The 17,310-nt window shown below is 34.5% G+C and overlaps 1 protein-coding gene across 1 annotated transcript in view; it reads left to right on the forward strand.

Moving 5' to 3' along the window:
- Positions 1-14,646, forward strand: part of LOC123696532 (mucin-17) — a 58,188-nt gene extending 43,542 nt beyond the window's left edge. The window contains exons 6-20 of the mRNA XM_045642806.1: positions 170-299; positions 711-896; positions 1,526-1,745; positions 2,112-2,217; positions 2,781-2,894; positions 3,209-3,297; positions 4,424-4,546; positions 5,207-5,418; positions 5,827-5,941; positions 7,220-7,358; positions 7,784-7,900; positions 8,274-8,519; positions 8,859-9,002; positions 9,325-14,153; positions 14,234-14,646. Coding sequence (XP_045498762.1) covers positions 170-299; positions 711-896; positions 1,526-1,745; positions 2,112-2,217; positions 2,781-2,894; positions 3,209-3,297; positions 4,424-4,546; positions 5,207-5,418; positions 5,827-5,941; positions 7,220-7,358; positions 7,784-7,900; positions 8,274-8,519; positions 8,859-9,002; positions 9,325-14,083 — 6,700 coding nt within the window. The 3' untranslated portion in view covers positions 14,084-14,153; positions 14,234-14,646. The remainder of the gene's footprint in view (positions 1-169; positions 300-710; positions 897-1,525; positions 1,746-2,111; positions 2,218-2,780; positions 2,895-3,208; positions 3,298-4,423; positions 4,547-5,206; positions 5,419-5,826; positions 5,942-7,219; positions 7,359-7,783; positions 7,901-8,273; positions 8,520-8,858; positions 9,003-9,324; positions 14,154-14,233) is intronic.
- The last annotated feature ends 2,664 nt before the right edge of the window (positions 14,647-17,310 follow it).

Here is a 17,310-nt window from a genome sequence, read left to right on the forward strand (position 1 = left end):
TTGCTAAATTCAAATGTATTTGTAAGAATGTAACTAGTTACAATACACAGGTATTATGAAAAATTGACATCTTTTTAAAAGGCATTATCCAAATATTTATGTGTATAAATAAATGTTTTTCATTTCATTTCATTTTTCATATGACTAATATTATCATGAATACTTACAGATACTTGGACTGGATGAATCTTCTCACATACGACTACCACTCAGCATTCGAACCGGCGGTCAACCACCACGCACCACTCTACCCTCTTGAAGAGCCTAATGAATACAGTGTGGATAACGAACTTAATATTGTAAGTATTCATGGAGTCATTTTTAAAGTAAATTCCAAATCACATCATAACTCGAAATAGAAATTATAATAAAATATAGTAAATGAGTCCATCATATACTTTAAACAATATAAAAAATAATAATTTCAGCATCCACAGGCAGTAGAATCATGTGATATAATAGCTATGTGTATACTTACTATTTTTTTATAATCATAATGAGAACTTTTTGCTTTCTCTAGAAAAGTAGAAATTATACACGTAAGTATATAAAGAAAGTAATCGATTACAAATATTCATAGTTTACACGATAATTTGGCGAAAAAAAAGGGTTGTCCAAATTATTATTTTTTATATTGAATTTCTTCTATATATCAGTTCTATCTCTTATCTATACTATGTATTTTAACAAACTAACTCCATCCCTTCCAGGACTACACAATAAAGTTTTACCTGGAAAACGGAGCAGACCGGGATAAGCTCGTCCTGGGTATCCCCACATACGGTCGTTCGTACACTTTGTTCAACCCGGACGCGGTGGAGATCGGTTCCCCGGCTGATGGGCCCGGGGAACAGGGGGAAGCGACCCGGGAAAAAGGATACTTGGCTTTTTATGAGGTTTGTATTTTAATATTTAATGTTTTATATTGTGCGTTGTTCATTATTCATTGTGTTCTGTTCATTTCTTATGCATTGTTCATTTTTCAGTGTTTGATATTCACTATTTAGTGTGTAATGATAATTTACACTGTTTCTGTTAATTAATTGTTTCTTTACAATGTGGTCTGTTCACGATTTATTACGAATTGTTCATTTTTACATTTTTCTGTTCATTTTTTTTAGTTTTCTGTTAGCAATTTATGTATTGTTCATTTTTCACTGTTTAGTGTTCATTTTCTAGTGTTTGCTGTTCACTTTGATCACCTTTTCTTTTCAAATTAACACCGATGCTTTTGACTTCATACGCAGTTTTTATTAACAAATTCACAAACTTTATAGCAATACATGTTGTTTTAGAGCTAGCGCGCAAGAAAGAGCAACTTTTGTCTCCGCAACTATTTTGTCTCTCCCATCAACTCTGTGGGCTAGTATAGAAAGTGCGCGCAACAGTAGCGACGCAACTTCCTATAGATTTGATGGGAGAAACAAAATAGTTGCGGAGACAAAAGTTGCTCTTGCGCGCTAGCTCTTAGATAATATGATGGTGCCGGTATTTGAATACAAATGTAACATTAATAAAATTTCAGATCTGCGAAGCGCTAAAAGCCAAAAGCAAGAAGCGGGCCATAGATTCTGACGAAGACTCTGAAGACTCTGAAGAGGAAGAAGACGAAGAATGGACAGTTATGTATCCCAACAAAGATGCTATGGGTCCAGTAGCTTATAAGGGCAATCAGTGGGTTGGTTACGATGATATCGATATTGTCAAGAAGAAGGGAGAATATGTCGCTGAGAATGGACTTGGAGGTATGTATAATCTTTGTATTGTAGAGAATTCAAATTCAATCTGACTCTGATTATAATTGTTCTGGTTTTGATTCTAATTCTAATATTGATTCTGATTCTTATTTTGATTATGATTATGATCTTGATTTCGAATTCTATTCTGTTTCTGATTAATTTCAAGTTCATAATAAAATCAAAAGTCAGGTTAAAATATTGTTTTTTATCTACCTGTTTTGTTTATATTGTTTTGTTACCATATTTTTATTTATCTGTTTTGTTTATCGAATTAAAATGAATGTATTCTTTAAAAATATTTGATAGGTTGGATTTTTTGACTTACAAAGAAAAATATTTTTTATTCAAATGACAAAATAATATTATTTTCAGGTATAATGTTCTGGGCTATCGATAACGACGACTTCCGAGGCTCTTGTTACGGCAAACCTTACCCGCTTATTGAAGCTGCGAAGGAATCTTATATCGCTAAGTTAGGGTATGTTGCTTTTAAGTTACTTGAAGTCACTTTGTATAAATTACGAAACTTTGTATAAATTACGATAAAGAAGTTGGTATTTGATAAAATTTGTCAAAATAATAGTATCTAAATACAAAATGTATGATTTGTAAAAGAGAAATTCTGAAATTAATTTTAATTAAAATTAGGTCGATTTCATCCCTATTTGTTCAGTCATTCTAACTTGAGGGACAAACAATCTTTAAAACTTATCATCACATTTGTTCGGAAACACATTCAAAGTGGTTGTTAGGCAAACGTTGAATGGCACATAAAATTATAACGAAAAAACGACGTGTGTCACTCGGGGACTGGGGCGGTTGCGCTATTGCATGCTATGCCTTCAAGCCACACCTCCGCCCCAAGGAGTGGGGAGCGTGAGGTTTTGTCGTTACGGAATTTCTCGATTCGGGCCCCGCGCTCAAGGCCCGCGATTGAAGCTATGCAATAGCTTAAAAATATTTTAAGAGCGTAAAAAAATAGCTAAAAATATTATCCTGATAAAATGCAAAATACTACACATGTAATTTTTCCCATTACAGTTCAACCCAAAACACAGTGACAGAATCTTCCAGGCCTTCATCATCAGGGTCCAGGAGGAGGAGACCAAAGCCTCGCTCTTCCACCACCACTACCACTCCCAAACCATCTTCTAAGTAAGATATAAGATTTTTTTACAAAAACAATAAGTAGAAAATTGTAAATAACTTAATTTTTTTTACAAAAAATATGTTTTATTCGCATTTTTGCGAAATTGCTTTTTGCTTTTTGAATAAAAGTATTAGCCAGCTTTAAAATAGACAGCAGAAGCTTTTATTTATGACCTTAAAAATTTGTAATTGGAGAAATAATAATTTTCCTCATGGATACTTTAGAAAAATATAATAAACATAATTTCTCCCTTTAATTTAGTAAGAAACACAGACAATTTTTTTTATATTCAATAGCTTTATACTTAATTATTTTACAGGAGTAGGCCAAAGACATCAGTTCAAACTTCGACTCCCGCGTGGAACATCATCACACCAGAACCTCCCACCACTCCGGATCCCGGATCCGGTAACTATTTTATTTTATTTTAAACGTTTAATCTCTACAATGTCCCTTTGTATGTCTTTAAAACTACGCAACAGATTTTGATGCGGTTTTTTTAATATATAGAGTGATTCAAGAGGAAGATTTAAGTATATAATTTATTAGGTTTTAGACAAAGCGGGCGAAGCCGCGAGTGGTAAGCTAGTTATTAATAACTTCACAAGGGTTCGATATCTTTTATTTATTAGATTTATTATCTTTGTTGAAGTGAAACTTCTTTAAGCGCGTTGAAAGTATTTGGTATCATTGAATCTCGCTATAGAAGTTTCACTTCTGAAACGTGTGCTCAGCACACACGCTCTTTTTTGTCGTATCTTTAATATTGTACTTAATCCCATTTTACAATTAAAACAGTAGGTAAAAGAATAAATAATAATACATGTGGAAGTCTCTACATTGCTTTGAAATAATTTACCCTCGACGTAAAACGACAGAATATTTGATTTTTTTATTTTATGGCATTCAAATCCATACTTACTATACTTACTAATATTATAAATGCGAAAGTAACTCTGTCTGTCTGTCTGTCTGTTACCCAATCACGCCTAAACTACTGAACCAATTTTAATGAAATTTGGTATGGAGATATTTTGATACCCGAGAAAGGACATAGGCTACTTTTTATCCCGGGAAAATGACGCAATCCCGGAAATCCCACGGGAACGGGAACTATGCGGGTTTTTCTTTGTCTGCGCGGGCGAAGCTGCGGGCGGAAACCTAGTGCTTTATAAAAAAAATTTAAAAAAAAACGACGTGTAGCACTCGGGGACTGCCGCGGTAAAGCAATAGCTTGCAATGCAATAGCATGCTATGCCTTCAAGCCACACCTCCGCCCGTCGGAGTGGGGAGCGTGAGGTTTTTTCGTTACGGAATTTCTCGATTCGGTCCCCGCGCTCAAGGCCCGCGATAGAAGCTATGCAAAAGCTTAATAGAAAAAAATCGATCACGAGATGGTATTCGAACCCGCGTCTTTCCGACACGACTACAGTATTATTTTGTGCGCGTGTGTGTGTGCATAATATGTATACTTTTAAATTTTAATTAAATTTACTTATGTACCAAAATTTAATATAATTTAATACTATTCCAGACTTCAAGTGCACAGACGAGGGTTTCTTCCCGCACCCGCGCGATTGCAAGAAGTACTTCTGGTGTCTCGACTCCGGACCTTCCGACCTCGGCATTGTGGCACATCAGTTTACTTGTCCTTCTGGTAAGTGTTATTTTGCTTTTTTATCAAAAATTATCTTAAAATCATCCGTGAATATTGACCAATGAAAGTACAAAATCTTTTCCTATTTGTTAAAATCCGAAAAATCGACCCATATCAGATGTGAAATGTCTTTGTTCTGTAAAAAAGTATCATTTTTGCTGAATGTAATAATAGTGACAAGAAATAAGTGAAGTCCCATGTCCCCTAGTGGGGTAAGGGGCAGTTATACATCTGTTTCACTGATCGATTCTTTAGGGACAAGTAGGTGATCAGCCTTCTGTGTCCTGCCAGACCGAGACTTTTTTTTTCTTTGTCTCCACCGGGAATCGAACCCAGGGCCCCTCGGTTGACAAGAAATAAAACACTATCAAAATAATTGAATATTGGCTGCTGCACACGCAACGGTAAGCCTGAAAGGTAAATCTGTGCAGGTAAACCGTAACGTATAACAGACCTGTATATTTTTTTAACCTAACTATGATTGGTTGATCTGCGCAGTTGACCTCTAGTAGACGTAAATGGCTTATATCACTTCATAAAATTTGTTTTATTGTCCTATTGCTCCAAAACACAAGAGTTTACTCCTAAAAAACGTAAAAAAATGTTTTTTTTTGTTTCAAAATTTCAAATTTTCTAAATTCATCATATTTTTTTCCCCAGGCCTCTACTTCAACAAAGCAGCCGATTCCTGTGACTTTGCCCGCAACGTTCTATGTAAAAAACCCGCCGCGACCACAAAAGCGCCCACAAAAGCGCCCACGAATGCGCCCACGACCACGACCGTGACCACGACCACGACCAAGCGACCGGTCCGACTCACGTCTAAGAGCTCCGTGCTGTTCAGGACTTCTACTACTACTCAAGAACCTGAGGTAACTTTTCCATACTAATATTATAAAGCTAAAATAACTATTATTATTTCTTGTCACTCAAATATTTCATTAAAAAATTAAATTATATATAATATATATGTAAAAAAAAAATCTTTCTTTTTTTTAACGCATTAAAATCAGGTACTTCAAGTTACTTTAGTAATGTAGGGTACTTTTTTTTGAGAAGTCACACATTTCTAGAAACTTTCGAAGCTTTTTTATAACATTTCAAATTATTAACTTGAATAAAATGCACTTTTAATCAAGTTAATAATTTGAAATAAAAAAATGCTACAACTTGGTAATTTCTGCAATAAAAAACATCACTTAATCACATATTTTATTTCTACTATTCATTGTTATTCCTATAAACATTTAAATACAATTAATATAAAATTAATTGAACAGCTAAGTGAAGAAGAAGAAGAGGAATTCTCTGATGAAGAAGCGGATGACGCTAGTGACGTGGAAGCTGAAGATCCCAAGGTTATCAAGGAACTGATCGATCTTATTAAGAAAGTTGGTAAGTACATTTTATATGAACCTTAGTTTTAAGTTATTTGTGAAACAGTGATTATGAAAATATTCTTTTTTAATCTCTATTATTATTCTAAGTCTGTTTATGATTCTGAATCTGAATGGTAAATGTTTAAAATATGTAAAGACGTTTCAAGTGCTTCTAGAAGAAGTCTAATTGAATAAATAAATGTTTGAGTTTGAGTTTGAGTTTGAATCACATTTTTCTTATGATTCGGAAGAGGAATTGCTGGAATCAGATTTATCGCTTTCGATCGTTTCATGCGAATAAATAAGTAAGGTCACTTGTTCAATACGGCGGGAAAGCAAAATGTCATAGATAATTAAGGGCCCTTAGTAGGTGAACACGGAAAAATGGACTGTTTTCTATGAGCTATAATTGAAAATATTGAGGTTTTTTCGCACTGAAATTTCTAATATGTATTACAGAACGTATGTGTGATGGGATGACTGTTTCCAAAACACGATTGGAAAAATTTTGCTCGATAAAAAAAAAATCCTGAAGTTACCTCTAAAATATCATATAAATGCTCATTACAACCGTATTTTACGATAATAATTCGTATAAAATCACAAGTACATAGGCTTCTCGATTTCGTGACTGTTTTAGATTTAGAAAATACTAAATATTTTCATTCACTTTTTGATAAAAATGTGAATGGCGCTTACGATTTTTAGTTTCGAGCACGTTGATTCCATACTAAACGCGGACCCCCTCACCGCTTACCTCAGGCCCGAATAGCTGAATTTTCGCTGACCGCCTAACCCCCCTTAATCAAACAATGTTGACATTTGACTTTTTTTAATTTTGGTCGTAAAATTAAAAAAAGAGCTACTGCTAGTGTACATTGGGTTAAAAAGTTCGGTATCAAATTTGAAACTCAAGGCTTAATTTAATTAAAGGCAAATAATTTAATTATTTGCATTAAAATTCAAGAGCCAATTTTCAAATTAAGTTTGTTAGCAAGAATACTATTACAGGTTTGGGCGCCATTCTAAAATTTTCCTCTAAACCTAATAATATGATTATTTATTACATAGATATGTAAAAAAATGTGGTGTGGTTTTATGAAACCACGGTAAAAGTGAAACTTAGGCACAAAATTATCGTATTTGTACGATAATTATCGTACGGTTCGACCGTCACGCGACATGCGCTACACAGAGCAAAAAGTTTGAGACGATGTAATAAAAGTTTCACTTTAAAAAGTACAATATTTTCATACCATTATTTAGCATGAAATATAGATTTTTTTTTCCACAGGTGGTGTAGAACAACTGGAAAAACATCTGCACCTATCAGAGTCAGGAGCAAGTCCGCCCGGCGTGGTCACAACAACACCTTCCAACTTCAACAAGAAGTTGTACCAGAAGGTTCTGGAACGTGCTAGAGGACAGAGCAAGTTAGTATTGTTTTTTTTGGAATAAGAGTTACTTACTAAAAACTTTTTTATAACTTATAGATTTCATTTTTTGTTGTTGTTTTTAATTTGGTATGATTTAATTGACAAAACCTATTTTTTTATTATAATATACTTATGAAATAATAATTTGCTTATTCACATTATTATTTGCTGTATAACTACATGTTTTATCAATTTCCAAAACCTTTTTTTTGTTTGATTTGATATGTAAGTAGCTAATTTTTATTTTATATACTTTTCGATCCAAAATTTTTTTAATTATCAGCTTTGCAACTATGCAATTACAAAATATGTTGAAATATTAAAAAAAATACCTTTAGCTCTACGACAATTTTTTTTAGTTTACATTCGCAACATTGACAAAAAAGTAACTACAATTAATATCAAAACTTTATCTATTACAGATACAACAACAACAATATACCAACAAATAGTGTTCAGAACAGTCGACGCGGACCACAGAACGCGGGGCTACCACCCTCGACCGATACTGATAAAACTTATAGAAAGGATAGGCCACAGTAAGTAACTACTTTATTTACTACTACGTACTATATTTTGGGATGTATGTTTCAGCTCTATAGTATATTAGTTTTGTTTATGTATTGAATATAACGAATTTTTAGTTGATTATTTTTTCCAAGCAAACTCAAGTATTATTGTTTTTGCTATTATAAAAACTGTAATTTTAATATTTAAAGTTTCAAATAATCCATAAAAAGAGCAGTTAACTAATTTTTTAATTACAAAAACTATTTTCACGCAAACAATTTACTAAAAAAACAACACATGTACATAACTAAAACAAAACTATATTTAATGCTAACTACCCTACAAATTTAACAAGATATCAATGCCTTTCAAAAAATCCATATTAATACCTTAATTCTACAGGTACGTAACAATAAACCGCGCCAGACAGTCCACAACACCAGAACCAGACAGTTTAGAACAAGAGGAATCAGACGAGCTCCAGGATCCGATAGAGACCAGTTCGGAGACCAGTTCCAGACAGAATAACTTCAGGGGGCGGGAGAACTTGGAGACCAGCTCCATCTCCAGGGGAACTGCTAAACCGCTGCAGTATGTGAATATTAGAAGAACCAGACCGACGACACAGAGTGATGATGTACCTGCTAGGTAATTATTATTTGTTTACCCGCTCTATTTCAAATTCTTAAAAATAGAGTAATAGCCTGTTTAGTTACGTATAAAACAAAAAAAAAGTTTCGAAAATCGACCAGTAAATTTTGCGTTGAAAGCAAAACAACAAAACTCTTCTACACTTCTATTGTAATATTTATGTATTGACTACCATTTCATAATTCTACCACTTCATATAATATATAATTCTGAATACAGTACATACTGGAATACCTTGTAATGTAATTCGAACGCGTGTCGTGTGATTCACTTTCTTCCGAAATTCTTATATATTTTATTTTCATATACAATAAATTGATAATATATTTATTTCAGAAACGCCTTATTCGACCGCGACCCGTTCGTAGCAGTGGCAGAATCTACCGGATCTCTTGACATAAGCTCTCGGCGGGAGACCACTCCCGAGTATGTGACCATCAGACGCACCAGACCCACTACGGAGGAGACCTCTACTGTGCCGTAAGTTTTTCCTTAGCGAAATAAATACTTAAAATGCATTTTTTATCCTTGGTTAAAAATAATCTGAAAAATTAAGTATAACATAATCGTTTTTTAATGGTTATTGATAGACAAATAGGTTCAAGGATTGAAAAAGCAATAATAACAGAATAACCTGAATCAGAAAAAAGTATTGTTAAAATTTTGGTAACTTAAGTAACTCACATTGCAATGTCGTGTGTTATTCTACTATTGTCATTTTCTTTCAGAATCTATAAAAACTTATTTATTCCAGGATTTCACTATTTTAAGCATTATTATAATAATAAATTTCCTATTACAGATACCAACAATCCGACGAGGAAGAGTCGCAAGAATCAATACTTGAAAGAGAAATCTCTTCCCCAGCACCTCAAACACAATACTCTTCGATAATCCGAACTCGATCCACGACTTTCTCACCACCAGAAGAAATAAATACTCCAGAACCAACAACCGTTCTATCCGTTCAAATATCTTCACTATTGAACTCTCCAAACCCCACTGAAACTGAAGTACCAGTTCAAACAACAGAACCCGAAGTTACAACAACAACACAACCAACAACAACTCCAACAACAGCAGTTCCAACAACTCGACGTAACGTATTACGTCGTCGCGGTTCAACAACACCAACAACAACAGTGGCGACAACAACTCAGGTAAGCTCTAGGAATTACTCATTTATCCGCCGCCGTAGACCGTTATCACAACCCAACGATATATCTGAGTCGCAGGAAGTTAACGAAATTAGTAGGAAAATTAGATCGACTACACCAGATAGTCGGGAAACTGAAAAACCTAGTCCGCGTAATGTTCAAATTAGGAGATTCCGTAGTAGGTTCCAAACGACAAGTGATGATTCTATCCCAGCGGCAGCAGCTCAAGTACCGAGGGGTGATTTTAGACCACAATTAACTAAAGATGAAGTTCTATCTCTTACACCTATTGACGTAGAGGAGAAAGAAATTCTAGATGATGAAGATTCAGAAGAAGATGACCAGAAAGATGTGAGTCCACGCGGTCGTGCAACTACTATTGCTGAAAAGGCAGAAGACAGTGAATTTTCCGCAGCCACCATTGACGAGAGAAGGCCTATTATTTTATCAAGAGGTCGTGGTAGATATGGAAGTACCACAGAATCACTTAAACAGGCTGTAACTGAAGCACCACAAAGACGCCCAACGTTGACAAGATTTACTCCTAGACCTTTTGGTAGGCCAGTGACGAATTCTCCCTCAACCGAAAACCCGAATGATTCGAACAATGCTCAAACTGAAAGAACAAGAAACCGTGCCCGCTTATCTTTTACACGCCCAAGAATCGGAGCACCTTCTAACTCTCCAGTGATACAAGCACGGAAACTGCCTTTCCCTTCCCGAGGTTCAACTACAACTACACCAATACCGATACCGGATAAAAATGAAGACGAATTAGAAAGTCAAGATGATATAGCTCTCTCTGAAAGTGCTATAGAGGAAAAAGAACACGACGAAGAGTACGATGAACCAATCGAAACAACTAAAGCTCCTATCAGACAACGTGTAACGATTAAAAAGTACCAAAACCCCGACAGCGGGCTTATTAATGAATCTATAATTGACGAAACTGGTAAAAGAAAATTCAGAGTCATTCGTAGACGACCAACCACTACGGCTAAAATTGAAACAACAGAACCAGCCACAACACCACAAACAAGAATACGTAAAATTATAAGGAAAAAAATTAAACCTATTGAAGAAGAGGAGATAAGACCTACGAATGTACCGATAATAAATGCTGGTTTTAAAGACGTTCCAGCGGAAGTAACAAACTATGGAGAAAGAACAAAATCTACATCTACAGCATTACCTGAGACAACAACAGAAAATGATGATTATATCACAGACACTATTTTAACAGCATTTAAGAATACTTTTGATTTGGTTAAGCTAAAGGCAAGTGACGATGATAAAAGTGATGACGAAGATAAGAAAAATAACACCAACACAGAAAATAATGATGATGATGAATCTGAAGATGAAAATACAAATACCGAATTAAATAATGAAAATGTTTCAGAAAATAAAGATTCTGACGAAAAGCCTAACATAACAGTAACAGAAGAAGATAAAACAATTAATTTATCTGATTCAGAAAATAATAACAAGTCAAACGCAGGATTAGTAAGAGATGACGAAGAACCTGCCAAGGAAACAACAGCTCCCGTAGAAAAGACAGAAGCTGTTCAGGTAATTACGGAACCCGCTCCAGTTAGCCCTGTTATTAAAGAAGACAATGAAGTGGTAAATAAAGATAATGCTAATAACGAAAATGTCTCCGATTCGAGTGATATAAATAACGATTCTTCAATAAATAACACAATAAGCGAATCAAATCAAAATCAAACATCAATTACTGATGCTGATGGAGTATCTGAAACGACAGTGAGCACAACACAGCAACTCACATCATCAACAGCAAGATCAAGGTTACCTTATCGTCCATCTAAAAGATTATTCACATCTACAACAGAATCTGTTCCCTCCAGCAGTAGAACTTTTAGTCGTAAATACAATCCAGGTGCATATACAAGTCCATCAACAGTAGACAGACCAAATACTTTCAGAAGACCAACCACTAAACGGCCACTCTTTTCACGTCCATTTACAAGAAGAACTTTCCCTACAGCAAGAACAACTCCAAGGTATCAAGAAGAAGAAGAGGAAGAAGAAGAATATTCGGACGAAGAAATTTTAGAGGAAGAACCAGAAAATCCTTTGGTGCTTGTTCCACCAAGCCAGTTGTTTACGAGAAAACCTGACTCTGAAGAATATGAAGACAATGAAGACGAAGATCTTGCACTAGAAGATGAGGAAGAGGGTGAGGAAGAAAATTACGAAGACGAACCAGCACCAGTAAACCGCTTTGTTCCTTCAACTAGGAAACCTTTCTTCAAACCAAGGCTTGTAAATTCTAATACATTTAGAGCTTCTACATCGACCACCGAGTTACCTAAACCACTAATTGCAAACCAAAATAAAACCGGAACGGTAAGCAGGATTGCTAATCAACCAATTGATCCTACTAAGAAACGCGTACAAAACGTTCCAATAGGATACAATGCACCGAAGCCCAACACGCCAGCACTTAACACATTGAACATAACTAAATCGACTCCAAGTGAAAAGGAATCTTCACCAACAACAATAAAAACTACTGTTTCGTCAGAGCCCAAAACTAATCCCACAACAACTGATAACGATGATTATTTGACTATGGACGAAATTACTACTACATCATCTGATGTAAACAATAATAAAATTGAAAATGATTCTACAACAAATGCCTTAGAATTTGAAACGGTTACCTCAGAAATGGAAGTTGATAACAGTACAGATGATTACTTAGAATATACAACTAACTATCCAAGTACCCAAGAATATCCTGTTTACACACAAACTGAAGTTGACATTGAGAAAGCGACTTCTGTAGACACATTCATAACGAGTAAACAAGATACAAACCAAATTACAACTACTGAAACTTCATCGGAAACTACCACTAATATTCCTCAAGTATCACCTATCATTAAAACGCAATTTGATAAACTATTTTCTATTAGCAGAGTTGTTGAAGTATCATCAAAATCAGAAAAACATAGATTAAATAAAAACAACGAAACAACACTCATTGAAGAAGGACAACTTGTAGTAGAAAAGAAACCAACTGTAGACAAAATTGGTGAAGTTAGTAGATATAGTCTTATAAAAATATTCGAAGACGAAATACCAATTTATCTGACAAAACTCAGTCATGTTTATCCGGTAGATAACCCGCCAAATAATCCAATTCGTATTGATGAAGCAAGAAATGCGAGAGCCCTTTTTGACTATTCAGATGTACCTAAGGAAAACCTTGTTGCGTCTGAAAGTATGAACGAAGCTTACCGACATGTGAACAAAATAGCGAAAAACGTCAAAGTTGATGAAGAGAACGCTGGAAAGGGCCACGTCGAGCATATAAAGGACGATAATTTTTTAAGTTTTATAAACGAGGACGATAAGAAATCAGATAAGTTTGACGAAGATCGCTCTTATTCAAATTGGCAATTTATTCCTGCTGCTTACGAAAACGAACAAAACAGACTCAATAAGGCTGCCAAAAATTTTGATATAGTTACACCGCGAGCAATACTTACAGATCCATCCACACTATCTTTGGAGGCACTTTTCAAAACGGAAACTCCCACAATGGCAAGAAAAATAAACGATGCTTATCAAAATAATAATCATCCATTTGTCGTATATTCGGCATCAGTGCCAACGCAAAACGAAGATGCTAATATTGTGAAACTGCAAGTTCTTAAACCAGAAACGGGTCGTAGCATAGTGACATTCGCGAAAGGTCAAGAATTCAAAGGATCGACTGTAAGCGAGGACGCTACCATTAAATACCCAATAAATATTTCAGTAATATCTCAAACAACAGAAACTCCTCCAACTTCTACCACTAACCCTTCCTCTAGTACTTCTACAGTAACATCGACAACAAGCACGACGACTGAAACTCCCACTAGTCCAATAATAGAACTTCTAACAACTGTACAAACGACAGTTTCGTCAGAACTATCTACCGAATCTGAACCTATGACGTCACAAACAACGCCCGTCACTGATGCCCCTACAACCGAAACAATAACTGAAGAAATAACGACTGTAAAAATATCGCCCCTCGATGCTAAACGATCCAAATACTTCCCACGAAGGCCAATCAAACCTATCAGTGCAAACGCGACACGATACAACCCAGTTCAAAGACCTATAAAGAAGAACAACGTCACATTCACAACGACCACAAAAGCTCCATTTAGCCCGAGCAAATCGCGTTTCTCGGCGAACAGAGCGCAAAACGTACCAGTAGATTTAAGGAAAAAGAGTACAACCAAATCGTCTAGAACTTTCTCGACGGAATCTCCTAAGCCTACAACTGAAAGACGAGTTTTTATTAAAGCGAGCAGACCCACGAGGCCCGCGTTTGTCCCGCGGAGATTAACCACACCCTCTACAAATGATGATAGTTAGTTATAATACCTTATGTACTTATTTTTAACTGACTGAGTAATTTAAATTAGCCTCCAGATTTATCGTTGAGTTAAGCCTTGTTTCCACTTGAGCATGCTCGGCCAAATGAGCCGCTCATTCGCCTGAGCATGCTCAAGTGGAAACAAGGCTTAACGGATACAATCTTAAACATTTAACGAATGTAGAAGAGTGATGTTTTGACAATATTAACAAAATGAAAGTTAGCAAGATTTTCATAATCTTGGCTTGTAATCAGAAATTGGAATACATCTTGTGTATTGTAAATATAGGATTGGTTTTAATGTAGTCACGTGGAGATTATAGCTTTAACTTAGGTGTTTAGAAAGTTTATCTTACCAAAAATATTGTATATTGTTGTGTAAGCCCGTTTTGGTCGGAGACTTTCAAACGTGTAGATTAATTAGAATAAATGATATTTAATTTTTTTGTGTAATTTACTAATATTTTAAATTGTTACCATGTATATAGACAGTGATTCGGGAATTTTGTAATAGTTGTATTGTAACTCGAAAAAAATTGGAATAAATAATATTTTATAATGACATCTTCAATTATTTTTACTATATACGTATTGCTTTTTAGTGTTGCGCAAAAGATTGTATAATTTAAGAACCGTACATTGTATTTAAAAATGCAAATATTTATGGTGAAGAAAAGTGAAGGACTTTGTGATAAAAAAGAAACACTACAGGAAGGTAAGTACCAATTTTCTTTAATCTGGCGGGAATACGAATAAAGTATAAACATAAAGTATATACGACACAAACAACCCACGATATAGTATTATAAGTATCAGTTTTTAATAGAAAAAGTAGTAGACTATGCAATTAACAAATCTTATATTTCCAATTATTATGCATATCTTAATATATATAAATCTCGTGTCACAATGATTGTCCTCAATGGACTCCTAAACCACTTAACCGATTATAATAAAATTCGCACACCATGTGGAGTTCGTTCCAACTTGAGAGATAGGATAGTTTAAATCTCAAATCTTAGAGAAAGCGGGCGAAGCCGCGGGCGGTAAGCTAGTTATTATGTATTTTCGTGTAACTTCCATCAAAATAAAATCACATCAGTTCACAAACATGCAAAACATGTTTTTCCTTTCTTTCAATTTGAATAAAACTTTCACAAACATCTCTATCATAACATTTGCAATATTAATAAAGGCAATAAGCATCATATTACTTTCTCTGCAAACCGTTTCTCGTACAGTTTATCCATCACTAGCTTACCGCCCGTGGCTTCACCCGCTTTGTCTAAAACCTAATAAATTATATTTATATACTAAAACCTTCCTCTTGAATCACTCTATCTATTAAAAAAATCCTCATCAAAATCCGTTGCGTAGTTTTAAAGATTTAAGCATACAAAGGGACATAGGGACAGAGAAAGCGACTTTGTTTTATACTATGTACTGATTATGATCAACTAACCGCTCATCCCGGCTTTACCCGGGTTGACAGGGATATAAACGAAATAAACTATAGCATAAGATACTCAAAGATCGTCGACTTGATAGACTCGATATTTATTAGTATTGCTTTTCACTGGTGATTTTTTTAATCGGTTCAGTAGATCCAGTGATTACCCCTACAACGTCACAAATTAACAAATAATAATTTACTAGCATAGGACCCGCGGTTTCGCCCGTATTTAATAAATAAAGGGATATCCCATGGCAATAAGATATTCCACCCCGGTAAAAAATAGCCTGTGTCACTCACACGACAGAAAATCATTCCATACCCTGTCCTGTTGCTACATGAACGAAAGGCAAACAAACACACTTTCGCATTTATAATATTAGTATGATATGACTACGTATTTCATGACACGTTTTCTTAAGAAACATCGCCTCATTGGCTAGTGATTTCATAACATTACGTGAAAATTTGTACTTTACATCATATTTTAGATGAAGCTCGATCTATCCTTAAACTAGGCTCCATATTTGTAGTTTATAGAATTAAAATGTAGGTGGATCAAACATATAAATGGTCAATCTATTTTCCAAATAGGTAAGACTGATTTTATGGACCGTGGACCAGTTTAATGAGCCCAAATTTTATACAGGCATTTGTACGCGTAAATTCGTCGTGATTTTATTCAAGACTAGCTTCCGCCCGCGACTCCGTCCGCGCGGATGTCGGTCTTCGCGTGGGTGGTTTATATTTTCTCCATTTTGAGTAACTCTGAAAATGATATCTTATAAATATCTATTGGACCCAAATACGGCTAGGCCTATAATAATACGCAACGTGTGTTCGCGGTTCTACGGAACAACGTCTATGGATAAAACTGAAAAATTAAATTATTTTTTTTCTACGTATTTTTCCAGGATAAAAAGTATCCTATTTTACGCCCAGGATAATAAGGTATAATTATACCAAGTTTCATCGAAATCGAACTAGTAGTTTTCACGTGATGTCTTCACATACAGACAGACAGAAAGACAGATAGACAGACAGACAGACAAAAATTTTTTTAATCACATATTTGGGCTTGGTATCGATCCAGTAACACCCCCTGGTATTTACTTTTTCAATATTTTCAATGTACAGAATTGACCCTTCTACAGATTTATTATATGTATAGATGTATAGATCGAAATGGTCATGTTTGAAGTTGATGTGTATTTTATTATATGTACATCAATTGCTATGTTAGAAGATATTTGTGTCAGAATTTTATTTTATTTAATACTAGATCGATAAGGTAGAGTTATATTTAATGGGATTGGAAAATGAAATAAAATTTATAAATCATATCAATTTATTACAAAAAAATGCACAGGTACCTACTATACTAATTTATTATTAACTTAACACATTTTTCATCGTTTACGCTATAAATAAAATCAAAAATATTTATTATCATAAGACATTTTTTATTATTTAAAATATTATATTGTAATGTATGATTTGTTTTATTATAAAAGACCACAGTTTCATAGATCATTCAAGATTTTATCATTTGACTCTTTCGTGGTTCATATTTATTATATTTGCAAACTTTTTGGCTGTTAAAAATAGCAAATTTATAGAATAATTAAAAAACACCATCTTGGCCAAAATCAGACATCATCTAGTACAGAATAGCAAAATTATCAAATGCCTTGGCACAGGTTACAAAATTAACTAAAGGTTTACAGCATTTTTTTTACAATTTTAACAACCAAATTTATTATACTAAAGTTT

Source organism: Colias croceus, chromosome 12 (assembly GCF_905220415.1).
Source record: "Colias croceus chromosome 12, ilColCroc2.1".
In the NCBI taxonomy this organism is placed as follows: Eukaryota; Metazoa; Arthropoda; class Insecta; order Lepidoptera; family Pieridae; genus Colias; species Colias croceus.